Source organism: Silurus meridionalis, chromosome 3 (genome assembly GCF_014805685.1).
Source record: "Silurus meridionalis isolate SWU-2019-XX chromosome 3, ASM1480568v1, whole genome shotgun sequence".
Lineage (NCBI taxonomy): Eukaryota > Metazoa > Chordata > Actinopteri > Siluriformes > Siluridae > Silurus > Silurus meridionalis.
This window is the reverse complement of record NC_060886.1, coordinates 12,614,255-12,640,607: the sequence shown is the minus strand read 5'-3', so window position 1 is coordinate 12,640,607 and position 26,353 is coordinate 12,614,255. Positions and strand designations below refer to the sequence as shown.

At 36.8% G+C, this 26,353-nt stretch overlaps 2 protein-coding genes across 2 annotated transcripts in view; both read right to left on the bottom strand.

Annotated features, from left to right (window-relative positions):
• Positions 1–16,198, bottom strand: part of mgat4a (alpha-1,3-mannosyl-glycoprotein 4-beta-N-acetylglucosaminyltransferase A) — an 18,177-nt gene extending 1,979 nt beyond the window's left edge. The window contains exons 1-11 of the mRNA XM_046845246.1: positions 15,906–16,198; positions 9,317–9,484; positions 8,940–9,080; positions 5,827–5,960; positions 5,333–5,379; positions 4,926–5,039; positions 4,050–4,125; positions 2,123–2,237; positions 1,901–2,031; positions 1,171–1,278; positions 674–867 (exon numbers count right to left, since the gene is read on the bottom strand). Of these exons, the coding sequence (XP_046701202.1) occupies positions 674–867; positions 1,171–1,278; positions 1,901–2,031; positions 2,123–2,237; positions 4,050–4,125; positions 4,926–5,039; positions 5,333–5,379; positions 5,827–5,960; positions 8,940–9,080; positions 9,317–9,484; positions 15,906–15,999 (1,322 nt within the window). The 5' untranslated portion in view covers positions 16,000–16,198. The remainder of the gene's footprint in view (positions 1–673; positions 868–1,170; positions 1,279–1,900; positions 2,032–2,122; positions 2,238–4,049; positions 4,126–4,925; positions 5,040–5,332; positions 5,380–5,826; positions 5,961–8,939; positions 9,081–9,316; positions 9,485–15,905) is intronic.
• On the bottom strand, positions 16,006–24,018 carry cracdla (cracd like a). The gene is made up of 9 exons (XM_046843268.1): positions 23,922–24,018; positions 20,060–20,124; positions 19,808–19,944; positions 19,527–19,656; positions 19,314–19,436; positions 18,880–19,092; positions 17,406–18,759; positions 16,377–16,418; positions 16,006–16,139 (listed from the first exon to the last, which is right to left on the bottom strand). Exons 3-9 carry the CDS (start codon positions 19,894–19,896, stop codon positions 16,006–16,008), a joined length of 2,085 nt encoding a protein of 694 aa, XP_046699224.1. The 5' UTR covers positions 19,897–19,944; positions 20,060–20,124; positions 23,922–24,018.
• Positions 24,019–26,353: the final 2,335 nt, after the last annotated feature.

Below are 26,353 nucleotides of genomic sequence, written 5' to 3'. Positions count from 1 at the left end.
GCACGCACGCACGCACGCACGCACGCACGCACACGTATAAATGCACATTTTTTAAAAATATAGCAATGAAATGTAGATATAATTAATTTATTACTTAAGTTACTAATTAGATATAGTCTCATGACTTTTTACCTCAACACTCAAACATGACATAATTTAGCTCCTGACTATAGAGTGCCTAAGAACACAAAACAAACATGCAATTCATTTGAGACAGTTGCTGTATCCCTGTCTGTATCCCTCTCATGCTCAGCAAACTCAGCAATAGCTTAGATTGTTTTTTCTTCCTTTTCTGCTGCCACAATACATTTCATTTCCAGCCTTTACTTCCTCTAAACATGATTCAGACCTTTTCACATGCGCTTCCTGTCTGTCTTCTTATCACTGTTTCAAGGCTGTGGGAGGCAGGTTCTTATTTTAGCAAACTATCATTCTCTGAGCCTGTTTCTCTACTGGGAACATTGCATGTCAGTCTGTGTGCACTAGTTTTCTTTATTAGATTTCTTAAAACAAGTGTGAAGCCTGCTTGAAGCATATGTAGAGCCTGCATGAGTATATGCTTCACTGGTCTCTGACTCAGAGTGAACAGAACAAATAAATCCAAAGGCATGTCAGAATTGCATGTGAGATTGCGCTATAAGAAGAGTACTGCAAGAGTGAGTCTCTAAATTACCGTTCTATGCTGACTGGACGGTCAAATTTGAAGAGCACATAGTCTCCTGCCATGGGGGTAATGGCCCAGAAGAAATCTTCTCCCATATAGGTCTTCTCCAGCGTGTGGCCCTGATACACCTTAAGAGAGGTGGACACTTCTGCTGGTGGATTAACATGGATCTTGTGGAGCAGTGGCTTCAGGAAGTCCTTGTCCTGAAACAGAGACACCAAGATAAATTACAAACTTTGCAGCACAATGGAAGGGCAGTGTCACTATGTTTTCTAAACCTAGTAAAAGGTTGATGGTGTATTACTAAACACATTTTACAGCCCATCACTAGCACCATCAGGTACTTAAGATTGTTACCTTAATCAACCAAAGAATCAGTTAATGTCAGGATTAAACAGAGCGAAGATTTTGTGTCTAATCACAAGATATAAAAATTTACATTGAAAAACAAGATGACAAGTGTATAATTCTATTATGCCTTTTTAATGTGTAAATGTGTGCGTTACCGTGAGTTTCTGGATTTTCCCTGGGAGTGAAGAGTGCAGGCCTACATGCTGAAATAAAGATGGCCTGAAGCGAATCCGCAGACTGGATTTCTGTCTCTCACAGTGTTTCTATAAAAGAAAAGATACAACAAGGCAAAGCACACACATACACACATACACACACACACACACACACATACACACACATACATACACATACACATACACATACACATACACATACACATATACACATCTCAATAAATTAGAATGTCGTTGAAAAGTTCATTTGTTTCAGTAATTCAACTCAAATTGTGAAACTCGTGTATTAAATAAATTCAATGCACACAGACTGGTCATTTAAGTCTTTGGCTTTTTTAATTGTGATGATTTTGGCTCACATTTAACAAAAAACGTTCTCTCAACAAATTTGAATATGGTGACATGCCATTTAGCTAATCAGCACAAAACACCTGCAAAGGTTTCCTGAGCCTTTAAAATGGTCTCTCACTTTTGCTCACTAGGCTACACTATCATGGGGAAGACTACTGATCTGACAGTTGTCCAGAAGACAATCATTGACACATAACATAAGACCATTTAAAAATATTTTGTAGTGAATTGTTGGCCTTCTGGAAAATATGTACTCTTTCAGGTATGTAAAACCTTTGGTAGATAATCATAACATACTCAGCACTTAGTAGTGTTTAATAGAAGAATATGGTTTGGAGAAAAAAAGAAAAAGACGTACAGCATCTTTTTCAGGGTTGCAAACTTTCACCCAGAGAATGTGGTCCAACAGCCAGTCAATAGGCTTCTCTTTATAGAACATAAATATGAATTCCACTATTAGATTCAGATCAGGAGCCTGGAACATCTTACCTAAGAGAAAAGAGAGTTTATTTAGCAGTCAAATAAAAACATAAAAAAGCTCAGAGTTTTATTATGTGTCATCTGTGCATCAAGGCCATACCGATGAAACCTAGCTGAGAGAACTCAAGGATCATCCAGTCTTCAGAAGCCAACTGCAGGGCAAAGTTCTTCATAGTGGCAAAGTAGTTGAGCTTTGCAACAATATCATCTTCTAACTGTGAGATAAAAAGCCAAGTGAATGCGATTTGCAAGTTAAAAAGCATTTATCAAGCTGGAACAATCCTATCTGGAGAGGTTCTACAACCATTTATGATTTTAGTCCAGTATGAATTCATAGTGTCGGGTTCTTACAAGTCACAAAAGCTTTCTTTTTTTCCCCCCTTGAGTTTACAGAATACAGAGTATGTATTCTGTCAAAAACAGTAGTAGCCCCCCTAGGCAGACATTCAATTTCACAATTCCTTTTTAATTGTAATAGTAGCAGAGTTTTCGTCATGTGATTTGGTCATAATCTTATTCGTTTGTGCAGTCTAATGTTTCAAAATAACAGTCTTCATTCATTTCTACAGAAATTACAAATGTTCTTTCATACTGTATCTTCCCAATTTCTCCAAGAATCACAGTACAGAACTTCTCCAGGTGAACTAATCCAGCTAATTCAAAATAAGCCACAATTCTGCAATTGAAAATACATTCCTTTAAATAAACAGACACACAGAAAATGGGTACTAACATCTCTCACATACAAATATACAATGCATAGAGCCTAAGGTGACCTAAGGTAAAGACAAAGCATGAAAGTGATACCTTTCCCCACTTGTAAGACAGCATGGCATGGGAGGAGAGGACAGAGAAATGGAGACACTAAACAGATTAACTATTTTGACAAATAAGACACAAAATCCAAAACTGGAAAGCTTGAAAGATAGAACAAAAAGATCAAATAGAACTGCGAAAGAGGAGATCAAAAGTAAAGACAAAAAAAAATAATAGTAATTAAATAATAAAAAGAAAAGAGAGAAGTGCATGGGAATAGAACTTGGACACTGATCAGCCATAACATTAAAACCTGCCTAGTAGTGTCCCCCCTTTAGCCACCAGAAATTGTGCCACAGTTATTTTAAATCTTGTAATTGTGAGATGAGGCCTCCATGGATCAGACTTATTGTCCAGCACATCCCTTTGATGCTTAATCAGATTGCAATCTCGAGAAAACTGGAGGCAGGGTCAACAGTGAGTCATCACATGTTCCACAAATGGTTCCTGAACAAGTTTTGCAGGTTGGTAGAAAGCATTATGCTGCTGAAAGTGGCCACTGCTATTAAAGATAAATTATTCTGTTTTTATAAAGAGGTCTCCCTGGTCTGCAACACTGTTTAGGTAAGTGGTACATGTGAAAGTAGCATACACATGAATGCCAAGACCCATGTTATTCCAGCAGAACATTACCCAGAGCATCACCTTGCCATTGGCTTAACTTTTTCCCCACAGTGAATCATGCTGCCACCCCTTCTTACAGGTAAGCAACACATATGCACCCGGCTATTCACACAATTTCAAACCAACTGATTCTTCAAACCAGAGCTTCCACTGCTCCATGGTCCAGTTCTGATGCTCACATGTGTAGGCTCTTTCAGTAGAGGACACTTTAACCAGTCTGTAGATATTCAATCCCATAGTCTCATCATCCTATTCATATTACAAACTGCACTGGCTAAACAGCTGCCTTGACCAGTTTTGGTCAGTGCTAACCACTGATATACCAGGAACACCCAATAAGATCAGTTTTTTCGGAGATGTTCTAACACACCAATTGTCACCAATTGGACACGATCAAGCTCGCTCAGATTCTTACACCGGCCCATTTTTTCCTGCTGTCAAAACAACTTTTGGAACTGACCGTTTACTTTCTACCTTTTGGCAGGTAATGAGATGATCAATGTTCATTTCAGTGGCTTTAATGTAATAGATGATCAGTTTATTGGTTTCGGGGATTAGACAAGAGTTGTTTTTCACACTGTTGTTACCTGGACATAGTATACTCCTTTGCTGACTGCATACATCATAAGAAATGAATAGTCCAAGTTCTGTTTTGTTCTCCATCTGTAAAAAAGTACAGAAAAACAGGTAAATCTATAAACTGCCTGAAATTGCCACTAATCATTTAATCCTAATAACAAGCATCATTAGCCGATACAGCTTCATGGGGTCAAACTTGAATATCATTAGTTAAACAGCACTCTAAGACAAAGGGAGTTATTAGTCTCATCAACCTAAGCAGGATGTAATTAATGTGTCTTCTGACCACCCAAACCCAAACAATAACCAGTGCTATAATTCTCTTGCTTCTGCATACATCAGAAATATGTACAGTAATGAGAACACATACTCGTGTGTTTTTTTTTTTTATTTTATTTTATTTTTTTTAAGTAGTTCCAATAACAGTTTGCTTCAGAGGGTTTTACTTGTACAATAGTACATTCTTAAGTAAGAAATATGTAGACGACGACTTCTTTCGGCTGCTCCCAGACTGTCATAGAAAATCAATGGTGGACAGACAGACCTTTAAAAGGATCAGGACTAAAATGTCATAGTAAGACAGGAAGACACTAACCCTGAACCCTTTACTTTTATTTTCAGTTTCCCTTTGAACACATATAAAGACAATATAACTAAATCAGAATACAAAAAGCAATGCCCTAGGCATCTTTGTGCATGTGTCTAGTACAAACAGAGGAACCGAATCTTGCTATCAATTTACCATATCGCTCAAACTTTTCAAAGAGAATTTTCCCCACACAGGGAAAAAAAAAGCAACAATGACAAGAAGCACAACAATACTTTAGACCACAGATTTGATTATACTGGATAATACAGATGCAGTAAACATGTATTACACTCACTTCACTCTCTCTTTGGAGTCCCCAAAGGTCTCTCTGAGGTTGTTGAGGTCTGGATAATAACTTGCAGGGGGAGAGATGACCTCCAGCAGCCCTGAATTCAGTTCTGTTGAAAACCTGATTTAAAAAAAATAAATATACACATAATATAACTTGTGGTATGTCAAATCACATTTATTTAAAATGTTCTATCGCTTGGATAATGGTAAACAAGTGCTCTGCAACTGCTTAATAGTCATTATTATTTATATAACAGCTCATTCAGTACAGACAGAATACAAAGAAGTCAAAGTAAAATGCATCAGTCTGTGTTTACTGTGATATATGTGTTGCTGGAGTAATTTATTTACTTTAGGTGTTGGTTTAATTTAAGCTGTCAGGAAGTGCATCATTGACCAATTACCACTCACTCTTTTTCAAGACCTGAGACCACACTATGCACATGATCCATGTCCGTCTAAAAATGAAAAAGAAGCAAAATGCATTACTGTAATAGACAACACTGGTAAACAAGAAACAATGTGCATATTCTTGCCATCTACAATACAACATTTAAAACATGATTTTTTTGTTTTTATTATTCCAATAGATATAAAACATAAATAAACTAAATGTTAACTGTAATTGTGCTTGGATAAGTGAGATGTACTATACTAATGCCCACTCCAGAGCAATCCAAAAACATACTTCTGTTTACATTTTCAGCATTGTTTTTAACTGTGTGTTGACTAGAAAATAAAAGCTCATTTGATTTACAAAACAAACAAATAAACAAACAAACAAATAAATAAATAAATAAAAACTAAATTTATATAACCTGAAAGCAAATTGACTTTGAAGTGGAACATTTACCCCTTCCCAGGATGAGCAAAACCTAGAGAGGCACACTGTTCATTTCACTCACCTCCCCTATGAAGACTATGATTACACAGTCAAGCTTCTCTTCAGGAGAGAGTTTGTCGATGAGTGAATGTAACGTCTCTGCCAGGTACGACTTCACTTTCCGTTTCACAGTAGGAATTCCCATTACAACTGAAACTGCAGAAAACAGGGTGTTAACAGGTAAAAGTAAGGACAGCCTTGATATTGCATTTCATCAAAACAAGTTATAAATTTACAAAAATACTGATATGTCTAAAAATATTAGTTCTTTTCTCTATTGGCTTAAAAGTAAAAAAGCCTAAATTTGGCAAATAAGCCACATTTCATTTTATTATACTCCCTTCCTCTAAATTCATCACACACTTCGTACACACCCATATCCATGATCCAGTCCCTAATGCAAATTCTTAAATATGCAAAAAATGCCAGTGTCCAGTGCAAACTGACAGAAGATGTGCCCTTGAACCGCACAGTTTCTTTCCTACCCGACACTAATAAACTTTATAAACAAGAGTGCTTTTAGGGAGCAGGGAGGAGAGCCCCCGAGGCAAACACATTACACTGACTCTATTATACAGTACTCTGCTGAAGATGGAGAGACAGAGGAGAGAGATGGAGTGAACAGAAGAACCACAGTGTAATGTATTTAGAGCACTCTGAGAAATGCTTGTGTGAGACCTTGGGCTGAGAAAACACAAGGCAGAGTGTATGTGGAGGAGTGTGTGGAGCTCAAATAAGGCAGTCAAAATAAAGAGATTCATTTCTCCTACAGCCTTGCAAAGCCATGACCTAGCTGAATCATACACACCTACATGCAAGGATAAACAGAGCACTCTCTCCTCTTCCACTTAGTCTCTCTCAAACAAATGCTGCTAATGACCATTAATGAGATCTGGAAAATTTTATATATACACACACACACACACACACACACACACACACACACACACACACACACACACACACACACACACACACACACACACACACACACACACACACACACATCCCATTACCTTGCACAGAATCATCTTAATGTTGTGCTAAATGAAAAAATGTAAGTAAATTCTGCATTAGGTGCAAGTGACAGTTTTCATGACTTCAGTGTGTGTGCCTGAAGTGTGATATGCTGACAGAAATATCATCTCACTTCATCAGCACTAAGAGGAAAATGAAAATATGCCCTCATTTCACATCATCTCCTACTGCAGAGGCAGGGACCAGACAAAGAACCGGTAAAGTAGGTCGAGGATGAAAGGATCCGAAAATGTTAAGAAGTTGGAAGAAGGAGCAAAAACAGCGATATGAGCACACTGAATAAGGAGATGTAGATGTCTCTGGAACATAAGTGATTGCCCAGCTGAAGTAACAATGATTTCTAATTCGCATAATTCTCCACACCACTCTTCCTCATCCTTCACCCTGGGAAAAAGTGTGCAAGATTGAATTTCTAGGGGGTGGACAAGTGATGTCCCAATTTACATATCCAAATTTAGCTCCTCCACAGCTAGGATCTAGTATAGAACTGAGGAAGGTGGGAAGTAAACGTTCTTACTGTGGGCGGGAGAGAGTGAAGAGAGCACACTAAGGTACACTGAGGAGAAACCATATGCATAAAAAAAAAGCAGAGATGTATTTCAGTAGCCCAGGACTTCATCTTATCAGGAGAAATAAGTGAATAATACACGCTCATAGTCATCAACTCTAACCCTAAAGAATAACACTATAAACCATTAAGATATGCACTGTACCATATTACACAACTAACGGAAATAATTTTCCCTCCTGGGTACAGTCATCAGTCATGGAAACAGTAAACACACAGTAATTCCACAGTATTAGCAGCAACATTGTGTTGTCATATGGTTTGTAGGTAATATCGTATTTCACAGGCACTTCATTTTAAATACTATTATATTTCTACAGGAGTCAATATATTGTTTATTTTTTTACTGTTAGTGATAAAATTGACAATGGCATCCGAAGCCACAATTTCTGCAAAAATCAACAATAAATTCTGGTATGACTGAGCAGTGTTTCAGAAGTAAAAACTGCTATGAATGTAATTTTTAGAAATAATGTGCAAAAACACTTTAGCAATGTGTAGTAGTGTTGCTTTCAGTTTTAGAGCAGAAGAGTTGAAGAAAAGAGTTTAGCAGGTTTATTTAGGAGGGGCAGGAATCATGAAGTCTACCAAAAGCACAGTTGCAACTTCTTCATTTGACATAAGCACAACATTAACATGTCTTCTGCACATTTACTCTGACAAGATTTGATTGTTATCAGCTTTTACTGTGTACCAAGTAACAATCGTAAAAGACTGGAAAACACTGGAGTGTCCCAGCATAAAAACAACTTAAATAACTTAAGCTAGTGCAAGGCAGTGAATTTGTGATCAATGACATAACTGAAGCTAAAATTAATCTCTAATAAACTCTATTGTAGTGTTTCCTAGTGGCTACAAAGGTCAACATGGTGGCCAGAGACCAAAATGCCCTTCATAGTCAAGTCATTTGTCCTACATTTCTGAAACATGATCCTCATCAAAGAATTCCCTACTGCTGAGCCATGTGTACCTACACTTATCCAGTCATGTTTTCAACGTTTCATATTGTGAAAGAAAACAAAGGAGTGGAGAGACGAACAGTGAGGATCTAAAAAATATAATATAATAAAGAAACAGAATTCATATTTCTGACCATTTAAATTTTCTCAAATAAAAAGCACAAAGCTTCTTGGGTAAACTAAGTATTTTGTAAAGAATATTTAATACCAAATTGGCAGAGAATGTTATATGGTTTACATCAAATAAACACCATTATGCTGTTATCACAGTCTTGAAAATGTTAAACCACTGAACGGAATAGTAATTATGGGTAATGGTTTCAGGCAGTATTGGTCACTGGTCAAATAGCAACGTATAACCACTTTAAACTAATGTGTCTATTTATAACCAAATGCTAGCTGCTTACCTAATCAGTTTATAAATTGGCTAATTAATTGCGCTAAAAGGTAGGATTTGAAAATTGTGCTAAATCACCTCGACTGTTGTTTTAAGCATTAGTGTGCAGCCATATATTAATATGTAACATGATTATGGTGTTGGGTGTCCGCTGCAGTGTTTACACATCTTACCTCCTGTCCGTCCCTGGCCCACCTGCACTGCAGGGTGCAGGCCACCCTCATTGTTTAGCAGGTGTGGCAAATGGTGGAAGATATTTGGCACTTGGAGGGGCTTCCTGTGTGCCAGGTCCTTCAACAGCTTCTGGGTTTCATCTGTGTGTTGGAAGTGGAGGGGTGGAGGTCATAGAGAGTGTTAATGAGAAGAAACAATGGCTTTTCTTGATTTGATTAACAAAATCAACATCAATGGGCCTTTACAGAATAAAGCAGTTGCTACAGGTGAATAAACAAATGTTTTAAATTATAAATCATTGACCTCCGGATGCAAACTTTTATAAAATACTGTATCTAGTGCTCACCTGAACCATTATTTGAATATATGAACTTGCCTGAGAAGTTGGTGAGGGCGTCCTTGCTGCCGTTGGTCTCTGCAATGGCACGTCTGAACTGTTCCAGGACGGTGTTGAGCTCAGAGGAGCGCTGCAGTGTTCGATGCTCAGCTGCACGCAGACGCTCACGCAGAGCATGAAACTCCCGCTGATATGCTACTAACTTCTCTACACAGCAAGAGAATAAAGAGAATAAAATGTAATTCTTCTGCAGGAGAACTAAAGTGTCTGTCAAAAGCCAAAGGCAGCACAGTGGATTTTTCTGGATTAGTGACAGGCCTGAATAACACTCCCATTACTTTAGGCGGCATTAGAAAAATGTCCCTGTCTCACTCCACACTACTGACAATTTAGGTATGTTATATAATCATTAATAAATCATGAAACAGATATTTGTGATAGAATTCAATTTAAATTTACATTTACATTTCTAAAATGCCTTGGAATGTGCCATATAATCAATCACTAATCGTTCAAATCGATAATAAAATTTATTGTCAGCGAATGGAGTTTTGATTTTGGTAAGATAACACCTGCACTTGAAAATGCAGAGTACAGGTCAAACAGCAGAAGGGAAAAAGTGTGCATTCCAAGTCACGGATGAAGGCGAAACATCAGCACAATATGCAAAAACTGTAGAATCCTCATCACGTGAAAATGGTGTAGTTTAATAAAGTGCTATTGTGTAAACTGTTTGTTTGTAACTTCAGGACAGTCGCACTGGATCTTGCGAGCATCAGGTTGCGTAATCAGCTCGCTCACGACATAGTGATGGATTCAATTAAAACGGTGCGAACAAACACTAAATCTAAAAGCAGCAGAGAAACCATTTTTAGTCACTGTGGTGGTTTTCATTTGTACACCAATGCATATTTTTTTCCTTTCTTTAATCGAGCCTGGTAGCTTGCTACGCGCATTCCTCTGTTCCATTCATTTTTTTATAGTATTTGTCTACTACAACAGTTAACGTATCTGTTTTAAAACGTGATTTACTGCAGCTGTACTACATTCAAATGCATGTTTTCAATGTTTGTATATTTAATTTATGCATACATCATTTCTTTATTATATAAAATTCAATTAAAAAAATAAATATATATATATATATATATATATATATATATATATATATATATATATATATATATATATATATTCTAGATGCTTATATCTTTAAAGTAATACAGACATAAACAAAAAAAAAATCTATTTTGTTATTTTTTGTAAACAAAAAATGTGAAAACAATGCTGCATTATATTTTATATTGATTATTTGAAGTATGGTTGTCAACTTGCCATCTATAATTATCATTAAAAACAACACACATGTTCATTTACACAAATTGCTTACCCATGCATACTCAAATGCTGTTTTGATGTTTGTTTGTATTTTTGTTAACAGAAACAACACAACATGGGGGAATTTGTTGAAAGGAGAAATCCCCCATACACTCCTCAACAAGCAGCTACTTTAAGCTTTAAAAATTGTCAAAATTGATTATAGTTAAACACAATGTCTTTTGCATTTTTTTAAAGTACACTTTTATACAGAAATACTCTGAATTAGGGTTTTATATAGTTATAAGAAGCAAAACATCAAATTAAAAGTTTTTTTTAATCGAATTATTCGATAGAGAGGGAGAGAAAGAGAGAGAAAATCGTCTAATTAATCGATTAATCAAAATATACAGTATATAGAAAATGGCTTCCTATATTATATTATATATTTCACAAATCACATACAGCACAGTGAAGACGAAGCAAATTATTGAAGGCCCATAGCAGATGTCTTGTTAGTGGTAAATGATGGAAAGGAAATTGAGGATGCTAACAACAGCTGCTCTTTCCCTAGAGGTCCTTAAACCTCGAACCACAAGAGGAGAGATGTGTTTTGACTCTCGCTGTCAGCCTTACTTTCATATATGCATGCAGACACAAACATCACTGAAAGAGGATTGTATTCAAATTCCTGGAATAAATATTATAATACTTAAATACCAAAATTAGAGTCATTTTATTACTTCCAAATACTCTCAAAGAGCATATATGGGGATTTGTCTAACCTTCAGGTTTTTTCGTTTGTTTCTTTGTTTTGTAACCTTACAAAAGAGGGTCAGAGAGTCTAAGATAAAAGGCCAGTCATGCATGAATGAGTATACATATTTTCTCCTCTGTTTCTTCTCTATTATTTTGACAGTTTTAAAACCAGAAGAAATTGAAGGCCAGCAACCCTTAAGGTGAATGTTTATAATACCTAGACAGCCTGGAGCTTTTGTAAAAACAGAACACAAGCTTTTGCACAGCTTCATAATCTTGTTATTGCTCCTCGCTTCTCTTACACCACTTGTGCTGGTCCAGGGACCTGGTGAAAATCCTAGATTAGGGTCCTAAACCAAGCAGACAGCTGACAGCGTCCAGATTTGGAACCAATCTAGTTTTTTTTTTGTTTGTTTGTTTTATAAATAAATAAATAAATAAGAATAAAAAACAGAGTACAGTATACTGTTAAAGACAATTTGTTTGTATAAAGAGGAGGCATTACATTTAATGTGTTCCATGTGTGAACACATTTGAATATTATGTAACAAGAAGATAAAAATACAGGTCATTAATTATGATTACTGTCAGTTAACTGCCATTATGAGAGGTCTGACCTAGCACACTAAGTAGGAAATTCTGAAATAATGATTAGGTCTCATGTGAGAAAGCATCATAAATAAAGTGGTTAGTGGTAAGAGTGCTTAAGAGTGTCATGACTGAAACAGGACAAACAAAGACTCCCTGACAGTGGTCCAGCTCTCTGGCCTAATATGGAGGAAGAATGTCAGAGAGGTGGGCAGTGCCTCTGTAAGCAATCTAGTGCAATTAATGACAAATGAACTCCTTTTATTTTGAAATGAGGAAATGGGAGAGAGGAAAGCAATACATTGGTGTAAGCCATTTAGCAAAGAGGTTATAACTTAACAAGCATCTAACATAGTTGTATCTTAATGCCCACTGAAAAGTCTATCCTTCCTGTGATCTCCTAAGAAACATAAAAAAAACCTTTCTACATCCTACTCTCACACTTCATGCTCTCCTCCCTCTCCTCCTAGCTAAATCTGTTTGATAAAATCTTTGTGCAAACTGGCACAATGGGAGGGTTTCAATAGAAGAAAAAAATATAAAGAAAAAAGGAACGAGATTAGCACCATTGCACTGGTGGTGGATTATATAAGGACTCATTAAAAATCTCAAAACACAAATATTCTTGCATCCCTTCAGTATTATTAAATTCCATATTAAAAATGATGACACTGTACTGCTTAAAAAATAAGACGTTAAAAACTCTCTCAAACTTGACTAGGAATGAATGGGCTGTTATGCCCTAATTTAACACAGCCAACACTTTAAACCACAGAGCAAAGTTAACGTCTTACTGTGCACTACACATTGGCCCGTACCTCCCTGTTGTCCAAAGGCATGCTTCTTATCAGTTTTTCTATTGGAAGGATAATAGCACGTTTAATCAGTCTGCTATTTTAGGCCCACCGTGTCTCACTCAACCAGGGGAGCGTTAAGGGCAGAGCTAATCGTTCTGCAGAGGAAAGGGTGGGGACCTCACTTGATTTCCTGTTTATCGTTTACAGCAGAACATGAGAGTGGGATCAGGTAACAGCACAGAAAGTGATATTTCATAAAGTAAGAACAACATTCTTAGTGCAGAACAAACACGAACCTGCAAAACGTGTATTCCTAAAATAAAAAAATTCTAAAAGGTGTTTAATCCAAAATAGAGAAAGATCAGTATTTCTTTACTAAGCTTCTTTCATGCCCGTGCCTAGCATGGGTTAAATGCTGTATCATTAAACAGAGGAGAAATGGAAAATGATGGCGATCTTAATAAACTCTAATCTTATCATACCATAAAAAGCAGCCTCACATCAAGTTGTTAATGTTTATCAGATGTTCAAGACAGGACAAGGAAACAATCATTCAGATGCAGAAGTTATTTTCCATTCATTGCATGTGTGTTATGTTAATCTTAAATTGATTGCCGAATCTCAACCATGTTAAACAGTCAAACAAAGGTCACGAGTGTCGGTGTTAACAGCATTGCCAATTCTGTTAGCTATGTCATAATTCTGGCTAACACTTACAAAAGTTCCTGCTGGTCAAAATACATGCTTTGCCTTTTTTCTTTTAAATGTCCCCAAGATGTAAAAGTAGTAATAGCATATATCTGTTAGCACACTGCTATTAGTAAATGCCTAAATGTAATCTCTAGCTTATTTTTATTTACACATGATTCTAAGGCGTTTGTGCAGTTGTTTGTCATTTCAAGACTGGACTACTGCCACATGTTCTGGGCAGGGCTGCCTTTTTTTGCCCCACCCTCTATAACAGATACAAAATGCAACTGAACAACTTGTTTTCGAACTTGGCATGTTCTTTAACAGCACTCCATTGACCACTGCTACACTTTCTCTACTGGCTTCCTTTAGCTGGGCACATACGATTTACACATCTACTTTAAAAGGACCTAATCACACCATACACACACCACAAACCCTTCAATCCTCGAGCACTGCTGCTGAAGTCACCTACAGTAGGTAGTGGACTGAGCTGATAAATAAATGACCATCATCAGTTTCTTGAAGTACTTAAATTAGTGTTATAAAATAAATAAATATAATTGTGTTGTCTGTGTGCTCTTCTTACTATATTACCTCAACAGGGTGGTTTTTTTGGACTAAGTTTTTTTGTTAATGATCTAGTGATCCAGTATCATAATGAATTTATTCATCAAGATTTGAAAACAACATTTTGACAAATGAGAAAAAAACGTAAACTTAATTACATTGCATGTAAAGGTTAGTGGACAGAATGCCTCTGTTGAGTTTTAAATAATGTTTATTTATAGTGACCCTGAACATTCTTCCAAAAATATCTGAAGAAAGCAGTTTTGTGTGTAATGGAACAGCTGTTCAAGCCTGACTTTAACCCATTTCCTCTGCCTTTGATGAAATAAAAGTTCTAAGCAAGTGTCCCAAGCTGCAACAGAAACTTCTGGAAATCCCAAAAGGAAGGAAATAAGGGTGTGTACATCTAACAAAGCTGATAAGAATTGTTTCTTTTTTAATGAAAGCATAAAAAGTTACTTTTTGTGTAGCACTGGTGCATATTTAATGTGCTAAAAAACACCAAAACTAGAAACCGGTAAATGCAGTAAAATCACTGATACTATTTTAATATTTTAGGATGAATATAAACTAATAATGTGCATAATAATGCACATGTGCAAATATCTAATTGATTATATTCCATGTGTAATCAGTAGTCAAGCACAAGGCACTACCAACAAAAGAATGTTTATTGACTTCTCAAACAACAGCAGATATCGTGGCACGACTATACAGTCGGCAGATCATTACACAAATAATGGTAAAAATGCCTCAAGACAGAGTGAATAAAGTCAATTAAAACTAGCTGTCCATTTAAAAACAAGCAAACCATCGTAATAGCAATCTAAAAAAGCTTTACAATATCTAAAACAGTCGTGCAAAACCCCTGCTGCGGAAACCGGAGCCAAAACAAATTGCAGTGAGACGACTAATTTTGTAATTACATTGGGAGTCTAGAGATCTCCAAACCCATTAGATGTTTATTATTACTATGATCCATTACATATCATGTATGTAAATGTATCATCCAGTATGGCTCAGTATTTCGACTGCAAGCCACACAGAAATGGATGTAATTTGAAGGGAAACAACAGCTGATCAATAGTCTCAGAAAGTGCACACTGCTGATTGATCTCAAACTAACATTGCAAGAGTCATCTTACACAACACAGACCAACCCAGAGCATCCAACCAACCGGAAATCAGAGGTTACTCAGACAGTTACTCAAAAACACCATTTCTGCCAGCTCTATAGATAAGATCATATGCATAATAAAGTTTAAGGAAAAAGCCTTTTTGAATGACTTCCATTAAAAATCTTAATTACCAAATATAATATGCAGCACTGTCCAATATCTATTTTGTTATGAAAAATCTGAGTGACATTTGTCACATGAAACGCATTTCTGCAACATGCAGTCCATGTTCACAATGCTGTTTGACTACCTGGGTGATTTTCTTTCACTTCTCACAGTCAATCTCACTTCGGGTCAATTACTCTACCCAGATCTTTCGCCTCTTTGCCATTTTCAAACATCTATTAAAGATCAGTGATTATCAGAGTCCCACCGCATCACGTAGCTGCATTATATTCTGGGCCTTTGTTATAAAGAAGACTAGGAGCATCAGTGCAAAACAGTGAGCGAGGTGCTTTTCATAACAAAAAAAAAAAAAGGAAGCTCTTGCTCTTCCACAGAAATGCCTTGAAACTCTTCTAGAAGTGTGTCGCCCAGTGACGTCAGAGTGGCACATCTCGAACGCATTACATAAATATAACACTGACAGTAGCAACAGCAACATCTCATCCCATATTTATACAGAAATCTATTTGACATGCTTCAGGGTGGAGTTCCTGTTTCCGTTCCCTTAGTCTATATGCAAAAAGATCCTCTGTGTGGTTAAAACTGTGGTCATCTGTCACTCACCCTTTCCGTTCTGCCAGGCGGTGTACCAGGACAGACTGAGAAAAGAGGTGAAGAAGATGAGGGCAGTGGCAACAGTTCCATTTCTGAGCCTCATCTCATTTCAGCGGCTGTCCGCGGCGGCCGTGGCTCTCCTCTCCCCTCCCGCCTTCACGCTCTCCTCCTCCAGCGTCTCTCCGAGCTTCAGCGTGCCCGAAACGTGCCTTGGCTGAGGCGAGCCATCATCTCTCCACACGACTGCGTAGTTAGAAGCTAAGCTCCTACAGGAAATAGCACGGCAGCTTCCTCTCCAACTTCTGCAACGAACCCAGACAAGAAACGTGACCTGGGAAGTCATGATCGAGCTTTTATGGCGACAGGATATGTCTTAATTACCGTATAGCACAAAAAACAGTAGTAAAGAAAAGCGAGCAGAGTGCCGGGTCTGTGGCGACAAGCAGCTGGAGATGCAGTGGAGCTAATGAGCTAATGTACTCCTAGTGATGTTAACAGGTGAACCTGCTGAAGCCTGAAAATCTGTAAAATAAAATGGCATTTAATATGTGCTTAATGTATATATATTCAAATTGCAGAAATGCACAAACGCACACACACACATTTATTATATATATATATATATATATATATATATATATATATATATATATATATATATATATATATATATATATATACATACATACACTTTTTTTTTTTAGGCAAACTGAAGGTTAAGACAATGTGATTTACTGTTCTTAAACAGACTCACAAACTCCAGAGTGCACTGGGAAATAGCTTCACTATCTGCAGTATGTTTGTATAGTTGATTAAGAACTAATATGAGCAGTGGAAACAATGAGTAAGGCAGTTTAATGTGAACTAAAGGACACAAATATGATAGGGCCAATGTCTGAATCACATTTGGCTCACACAAAGGACATTTTCACATTTGGCCGGAATACTCAAGTCTGTACCCTGGATAGATTAGGGGAAGAGCACTGAAGGTAAATAGACTGAAAAAAAGACTGAAATTCTATACTTCTTTGCTACTGTGCATGCAACGTTAAATTGTCTTATGAGTGAATGAGGTTGTAAATGCTTGTGTTTATGGTGCTCTGAAATGATCTGGCAACCCATCCAGATGCATTTCTTTGTCTTTTAGTCCAAACAGCTGGTTTTCAATTACCTCTCAAAATGAATTTTGAGTTTGTAACCAAATTAATTGTACTGAATTAAACACTCTATATGTCATTAAGAAAGTCATTTTATTTTTTGACTCTTACATGAAACAAATCCAGTCATTTGTAGGAGGCACTGAGATCAGTTCCTTGGATCACACTCATGTTAAAAATCAGTTTTCAGCTTTCAACTTGAATAAACACTTCACTGCAACACATTCTTACTGCAAATGATCTCTGGTCCAGAAAAAAGTTGGAAGTACAAGTTTGTACTTCCTGCTCCATCTGAGAAATATGTCATTATAAATATTTCTGAAAGGAGTTTTAAAAAACACTAAAGACTTACCAGGAAATCTAATTAGTTCAGCTTTCTCCTGGTCCATTCTGGCACTCTGAGGTCGAATACTGGGGAATACTGGACACTCAGCAACAATAAAGAGCTCATTGTTATATAGTGGAGGACTTCTGAGAACTGTGTAAGTTTCTCTTTCTGGCCCAACTTTGCTGTCATTCTGGCTTATAGCTGTATGAGTAGTAGATTCTGTCAGCCAAGGAGCAGTCTTGACCTTAGTGTTATGCTGTTTGACATTGATTTCTGCACTAATTTCCTCTTTCTGTTCTGCACTGACCTTGTTCATTTTCATCTCCTTATTTGCCTTATCTACCTCTTCAACTTCTCCTTGAGTCTCCACTGTCATGTTACAGGTTTTATTTTCTAGGCTATCACCACATTCTTGACCAGCAGACACAATTATTTTCAGATCTCTCGGTTTGGTTGATATCTCTGATGCGCCTGTCTGTGATGTAGCATTCCCTATAGCTTTTAATTGTGCATTCTTGTGTAGATCCAGTGTTTTTAGGTTTGTTGAAGGTTTTATGAGTGAAAGGACATGTTCTTTATTTCCTCCTGCTTGCTCCACCTGTTCATTAAAGCTTCTAGTTCTTTGCCTCTCGTGAATATTCTCTGAGGAAACAGAAAAACTTAAAGATCGTTGTTGGGTTGTGGACTCATGTAGGCAGCCCTCTCCACTAGAATGTTGCATTAAGGAGATTAGATGTATATTTCTGCCCTCATATTTGTTATCTAGAGGTAATGCATTTCTGTGCTGTAAAAGGGGTTTAATTGGCTGGCTTTGAAGTTGATGTTCCTGTATTGTGTCTTGGACTCTGCTTCGGTTCAATGCATTGCTCTTAGCATGAGTTGCTACTGTATTTTGTTCCTTGTCAATTTCAGGATGAGACTGCTGAGTACCTAATGAAATGAGGTGCGGAGTATATTCAGTCGACACAGCACTGCCTTCAACACCCTTAAGTTTGGAGCTATACAGACTTTCTTTATGGTTTTCATTCCCCTTAAGTCTGGTTGGCCCTGCTGAGTTAGGACGTTTAGCAGCCATTCCTACATCTGACTTCAGTATCTGTTTAGTTCCCACATCTGCAGAGATGCTCAGAGCAGACTCTTCCTTTTCCTTAGATTGACATACAGCATGTAGGTGATAATCATCAGCTCTCTTCAGTAATTTTAGTGGAGAAGTGGGACATTTGATTGCCGGAGTGGTAAAACCCTTTCCTGGCCTAATGATCTGTGAGGAGTAGGAGCGAGCATTGGGCATTTCCTTGGGGTCATCTATCCCATCCTCTATTTTACTCTCAGGCCTTTCCAGGATGATCATCCTCTCTGAGCAAGGTCTGCCTCCATCCTGTCCAGGGAGACAGGTGTAGGAGGTTTTTAGGCAAATGGAACTCAAACATTAATTAAACTGCTTCCTAAAAAATAGTTTAATTCGAATATTAAAATCATTGGAATGATTCAGACTTACTGAGGTGGGTATTCTTCTACTCTTAGTGCTGGCTCGCTGATTCCGCGGCTTAATGGACATCCGATGACGGGCAGCAGAGTTGTCCAGGCAAGGAATAAACTGAGGAAGGGTGTTGAAATCTACTCCAGGTGAAGGTGGAGAAGTACAAAACAGTGGCAGTATGGGGTTGATTGAAAGGGGTAAAACTCCCTGTGAGGAAGACTTCAGGTGGAACTGAATAGAAAAAATCATAAATAAAATGCAAATAGATGATTGTGTGCACTGGAAATGTGAATGAATGAATGAATGAATGAATGAATGAATGAATGAATACCACTTCCTATGAATACAAGTTTATTTGGTAAATATCAGTGTCTAAACTTAAATAGTTTTGACAATGAAGGTAAGAGTGCATTAGTTAACGGGCATATGGGTGGTCTGTGTATAAATGTTACCTTGTGTGGCAGGTTTTCCGACAATGTCAGGACTTTAGAGGGGTGTTGGTGGTCTTCCATTTGTTTAATAGCAATCACCAGAGGTGGTGGGCCTAGATGCATCTTTTGTGTCTGTAGCTTTTTCTAAAACCAAGGGACAGAGAAAGTAAGTGCTTTTTACTCTATTTTTTAAATTCAACTGTACATCTCGCTTTGTAACTGTAGCATACTCACTTGCAGTGCTTGGATTTTTCCATGGACATTCTCTTGGGAAAGAGCCCGTATTGGTTCAGAGTCTGATTGATGCTGTTCTGACAGAAAGTCATGTGACAATGACCTGGTTCTTAGTCTGCCCTGGAAGCAGCTAAGAGGAGGATTTACAAATTTGATAACAATGTGAATGGTTTTAAATTAATTACAAAATCAAAATACATTACAAAAAGTATCTAAATATAACTATATATCCACTTAATTTCTAAAACAAAACATGACATGTTAGTAGCATCATTTCTCACCAAATATCCTCTAGGTCCAGAATTCCTTGTGTAATGTCAATAGCTGACTTACTCTGCTTCATCACCCCTAAATACCCCTTTTTCTTCATTTTTCCAAACTGTGTTAACTTGAGTACCTTCTTCCTTGATAGTGAAATCTACAGAATTGTAAAACACATTAACACATTAGGTACCAGTTTATTTCATTTTATATTTAAAATAGATATATTTCAGTACTAACTAGAGTAAAAAATATTCTTGGGACATTCTGACCTCTTATATTTTCACTGTTCTTTCCCTCTCGATCCCATGTGGCCCACATATAATTTTATTCATAGCTATCAAAATTAAAAAAGAACAAAATTAGATAGGCAAGACAAGGTGTAAAACAGAGACATGCAGACATGTGATGTAGAAAAACAATTTCATAGAGAGTGTAGTTCTTTTACAGCATTGTTATATACTTATTGCCTGACAAGATATACTTTGTCATGTGTCAATATACCGCCAAAGTTTCTGTTGTAAATGCATTGCTTTCCATTTTTATAATAAAAAGAAGGGTTGCACTATTTTTTCTTGTTTTCTCCAGAATGCATTAAAACCAAGTAGATGTCTTTTTTCCAGGTGAAGATGTGAGCTGCAAGTTACTAATATCACAAACTTTATGTCTATCACAAATATGCCTGGTAATGGTACTCTTAATCATTCTTTTCCTTTTTGGTTACATCTTTGGTGTGCAGCTAAATGCAGCTCAATGCATCTCATTTGCTGGGAGATTAATTTATATTAAAGGCCATATTTTCATACAACCTAACTAGATTTCTAACATTTTCAACATGTAGGATGTTTGAAAGGTAACTTGGCACAAATCAATTGACTCTGTTCTGAAAAAGTGGGTCAGCACTCCAAAAGTGACACACTGTGATGTAACTCTATAATGCATTGTCTGTTCAAATGTGGTGAAGATTGGACCAACTACATACATAGACCTTGTCTCCTTAAAGAGTAAAGAGCTGCATGTGTCTCTAAATCAGGGGAGCCCAATACGTCAATCGCAATCTACCGGTCGATCGCAAAGGTAATGTGGGTAGATTGCATGACATTTAAAAAATAGATATTTATTTATGCATTTTTATAGTAGGTAGATCATTTTGACCATTTTTGGTCATTTTATAAGTAGCTCGCATGCTGAAAGTGTGTGCATCCCTGATCTAAATAGCTCATACTCCTATTCCATAACTGACATGAAACAGGTGTGTATCAAAATGCATGTCCAGATTGAATCAGGAACATATATACATTAATCTATTTATGATAAATCTCAACATATAAGAGCAGGCTTGTCTTATTTCCATAACTGTAATTGAATGTAAAAAGCTGCATTTACAGTAACAGTTTTTTTTCCTTTTACTAAATATTCATACACATATGGTCCATCTCTTTAATGTTTGTTTTAATAAAAAAAGAAATAATACATGCCTCGGTTAAAAGCACTGAATTCTAGTGCAGGAGAAGGCATTTTTTAATTGACAGGCAGCATGAATGACAGAGACAGAATGGTTAAATATTATTACTTTTTGGGAGCCACAGGACCTGGGGTTTATCCTCTGAATAAATATTGTATTGACTACAGATTTAAAATTGCTGCATTTATCTTTACCTGCTGGACCACATTACAAATGAAAAAGTCACCACCACACACACAAAAAAAAATTTAGAATTTAGAATGCATCCACACTCAAACCTTTTTCATTAATACTGACCAAATACTGACCAACAGACATAAGCTTCTTATGAATCACTAAACACATTTAGAGCACATGCATGGGCAAGATCATAGCAGCTCTTGTGGCTAAGGTGATAAATAGAGCATTATTTATAACTACTACAACACACTATATATATACAACAGCCAGGCATAACATTATGACCAACTGCCTAATATTGTGTTGGTCCTTTTTTTGCTACCAAAACAGTCTTGACCTATTGAGCATTAACAGCATTATCTTCTTTAGGAATTTAAACTACAGTAGCTGGTTTGTTAGATCAGACCCACACGGGCCAGCCTTCGCTACCCACATGCATCAATGAGCATTGGCCGCTTATAACGCTGTCCTCGGTTCAATACTGTTCCTTCCTTGCAGCACTTTTGATAGATATTGACCACTGCAGACTGAGAACAGCCCACAAGAGCTGCAGTTTTGGGGATGCTATGACCCAGTCATCTAGCAATCACAATTTGGCCCTTGTCAAACTCACTCAAATCCTTATGCTTACCATTTTTCCTGCTTCTAACACATTAGATTTAAGGACAAGATCTTCACTTGCTGCCTAATATATCCAACCCACTAACAGGTGCCATGATGAAGAGATAATCACTGTTATTCACTTCACCTGTTATAATGTTATAATGCCATGATATTATGCCTGATCGATGTATCACTTTACTTCTGAAGGACAGAGAGGTTAATTCAGCAGAAATAAGTTATTTAGCGTTGTGAGTTTTTTTACTTTCAACTTCTGGATTTTTTAACCCACTGTCTTAAATAAACACCACAATATGATATTATTAGTCAATAGGATTTTTTTAAGGTGCAAAGCATCCTTCTGTTTTTATTCACTATAGAAAAGGTTTTATTGAAATTCCATAAATGTAAAACCTCATATCCCATTTAATCAGAAAAGCTTCGTGAGCATAAATTAAATAATGTGTGTTTAATCACTGAATACATAAAGAGTCTTTTAGTATTTTATTTTATTAATTTTAGCAACATTTAAAAGCTTGCCAGTAGTGATTACACATATATTTCATGTTAGGATTTGATCTGTTGTTTCTCTAAATTTTGTTAATTTTCAAAGTAAGACTTATGATTATTCTAATTGGAATAATGATTAAGCACTTAATCTACTCTGTTAATTTAAATAGAATGAAACAATAAAAAAAAATAAAGAAGGATTTGGGTTAACACACAGGATTCCAGTGGGTTAAATACAAATACTAATGAGCAATTAGAATATTACACACATACCTTTTTTGACATTATGCAACCTATTCCAAAAAAGCAAAATACATAACCATAACATGCAAATAGTTAATCCATATAGCATAGACATGTGTTAACCTTTTACCAAAAAAGGTACTTGCTTTCTCGTTCACCTTTTTCTACAGGATGGAACATCTTATATTTTAAGCACGGCACAAAGCGCAGAGCGGCTTTGCCCCAGATACAAAGTAGAAATCTGTGCCATGATCAGGAGTCTGCAAATCCCCTGTTTTCTTTCTCCTACTAGACAAAAATTCAACCTGACATCTTGGTGACTTTCAGCTAACCTACATTACAAGCTGCCATTTTATTACATTTCACACTGAAGGTCCAGTTAATATGGACCAATATTCTTTATTATAATGACACACTTGTATTTAAGTAGGCTACCCTACTGGGAGCTCAGTCTCAAGCTTTAACTCTTTTCACAATCAGGCTTCCTACAAGTCGCTGAATACAAACAGTGTGCATAGCCTTTTTTCCCCTGTCTTTTTTTGGACATGACACCATAAGGATAAAGATATATCCTTATATAAAGAGCTTGTTTCAGCCTTTTAGTCTTAATTCGACATTGATGTATGTTTAATAGTAACATAACAGGGTTATTTGTTTGTTTGTTTGTGTTCTCTTTTCTGAATACGTGTAGCACGTGAGCTCTTCATTGCCCTTTAATACACTGACGAATAAAAAACAATCTGTGATGATGAGGAGTTGCAGAGATTAAAGGCGATTATAGACAGATTTAATCCTCTTCTAGGGACACTGGAGCAGTTATTTCCCTTTTTTTATTACAAAAGAGTTATGAGTTATAGCAGAAAGTGGGACATGGGGATTTCATGATTTATAAAGATTTAAAGAAAGCGTTTGTTTCCGTAAACTATAGGATTCTATAGACTGTAAATAAAAAATGACAAATTGAATTACATCACAACCCTGGTCGCATTCAAATTAATTAATTGTATTTAACCAGCCTTATGTCACACACACACACACACACACACACATACACACACACTCAACTGTGTGACTGATCTGTACAACGTCATCATTAGTACAATAATAAAACAGTTTGAAATGTTCAGATTACTCACGTCCACCCACTACAGCCGAACTTCTATCTAAATTCTGAAGTCTGGATCTCAGCTTTCAAGCTCTCTGCCTCAGCACCGCTGTATCAGTGGAGCTCCGCGTCCCAGATGTTGCTAATTGGAAACCAATGAGAACGAGCCGATGCTGTGTTACTCCGCCCACAACTTTCTTCTCAGGATGAACAGTATGTGTTTCTTCACCATAATGTCCACTAGATGGCGACTAAAAAGAGGAAAGACTTTAATATCCGAACACCTCAGAAACCAGCGCCCCGTTGTGTTGTTCAGGCACATATGCAGCCTTTTTTATTATTATTATTTTTTAAATAATAAATAAACAAATAAATACATTAATAAATTACTACTACTACTACTAATAATAATGTCATTGAGTAACGCAATTGTGCATGGCTTGGTGGAAACAAATTGTTTCACCAAGTAAAGTGACAAAAAGATTGATTATTCATTCTGAAGCATTTATTATTCATTCAAAACCTAATAAAATATAAAAACAACAAATTTCATTTCGCTTCTACATGCATATAATCCTTCATCATGATCACTTCAAGACCTTTAGGCCTTTTAGGCCTACAACCATCATCAAACATAACAATATACAAAGTCCAATTCCATCAATTCAACATAGAATATAACATAATAATATATTTATTTTTACGTTCTTCGTTCAACTTTGAGATGCTAATATTTCTCAGTGCTTGTTCAATAATATGTATATAAGCATCATTATCAGGTATATATGTAACAGCTTCCCCTCTCAGAATAATGTGTTAACATAGAATAAGGAGGAGTTGGAGTTTGATTAAAGTTATGCACAATTTCAAGTCAAGAAGTCAAGTCAAGAAGCTTTATAGTTATTTCAACCATATATATCTGACGCAGTACACAGTGAAATGAAACAACGTTCCTCCTGGTGCTACATAGACAACATAAAGCTACATAAAAGAAAACACAAGGCTAAGGACTAGTAAGTGTCCTCACCATATAAAGTGCATTGTGTGCAACCTGGTGCAAACAGTGCAAAACAGACAGTGCAAAGACAACACAAGACAGTGTAGGACAAACACACAAAACACAAAATAGTGCCACCAGTAAACATGCTGTATATTACACAGTGCGGGTGTAAAAGAGAACTGAGTACGAGAGTGAACATTGTAATTAAACAAAATTTATTTCTATAGCACTTTTCACATCAGAAATTGTCTTAAAGCAGCTTTACAGAATTTAACAGTTAAGGTGAACAATGTGTATTAATCCCTGATGAGCAAGCTGTGGCAACTGTGACAAAGAAAAACTCCCTTAGATGTTATGAGGAAGAAACCTTGAGAGGAACCAGACTTAAAAGGGGAACCCATCCTCATTTAGGTGACTGAGTGTGTGATTATAGTCTTTAAACAATACAGAACACGGGAGAGTGAGAACTAACATGAGCACTGGAATGTAAGATTATGAGTAATGTTCTTTCTACAGTCTTATACAGTCATTTGTGGTTATAAAACTAGGAGCTACTGATCAACTCATAAAATAGCTCAACATTTGCGATCATCGTAGATCCAACACCAGCTTCTCCATGCCAGAGCCTTTAAACACTCAAGGAGCTCAAAAATGGTTTGTGCAAAAAAGCAATAGCAGCATTCAAAAAAGATGTGCAAAAACAGCATGTAAACAGTTTGTAGTAATGAAGTGCTATAATATGGGCATGGATGTGTGAAGTGAGTACGAGTGTGTGTTTGGGTCCGGGTTGTACAGATCAGTCACACAGTTGAGTGTGTGTGTGTGTGTGTGTGTGTGTGTGTGTGTGTGTGTGAGTTTAAGTTCATTTCTGTGTTGAGAAGCCTGATGGCTTGAGGGAAGAAACTGTTGCACAGTCTGGATGTGACGGCCCGAATGCTTCAGAACCGCTTTCCTAATGGCAGAGGGTAAAGAGTGTGTGTGTGAGGGATGTGTGGGTTCGTCCACAATGCTGTTGGATTTTCTGGATGCAGCGTGTGGTGTAAATGTCCATGATAGAAGGGAGAGAGACTGTGTTGATCTTCTCAGCTGTCCTCACTATCCTTTTAACCTAAAAGGTTCTTCAATAAACATTTCAAATTCAATTAAAATGTTTATGGACACAAATTTTCCTATTTTTTCGTGTCACTCAGCACGACTGCCTCCATCGGGCTCTGGCTCCATAGCGACGAAGGCAGAGGATTATGGGTAATGCTGACAGAAATGCCAATGGTCATCTTTTTTCCACCCATTTTTAATCAGAGAATAAGGCAGAAAATGTACAATTAGGTTTAGGATTATGGTAAGGGTTAGGGTTATACTATAATAAATGTGTGTCTTTTATTAACACAGTCTTCTTAAACAAACGGGAGAATGTATTTACTGTATCTTGACTGGAGGGAACCACTGACAATGTCTCATAATAG

Coding starts and splice junctions, on each gene's coding strand:
- cracdla (XM_046843268.1), bottom strand. CDS start 19,896: ATGAAGAAAAAGGGGTATTTAGGGGTGATGAAGCAGAGTAAGTCAGCT. Junction 19,437..19,526: donor GAAAAATCCAAGCACTGCAA/GTGAGTATGCTA, acceptor CCTTGGTTTTAG/AAAAAGCTACAGACACAAAA. Junction 19,093..19,313: donor CGGAAAACCTGCCACACAAG/GTAACATTTATA, acceptor TTTTCTATTCAG/TTCCACCTGAAGTCTTCCTC.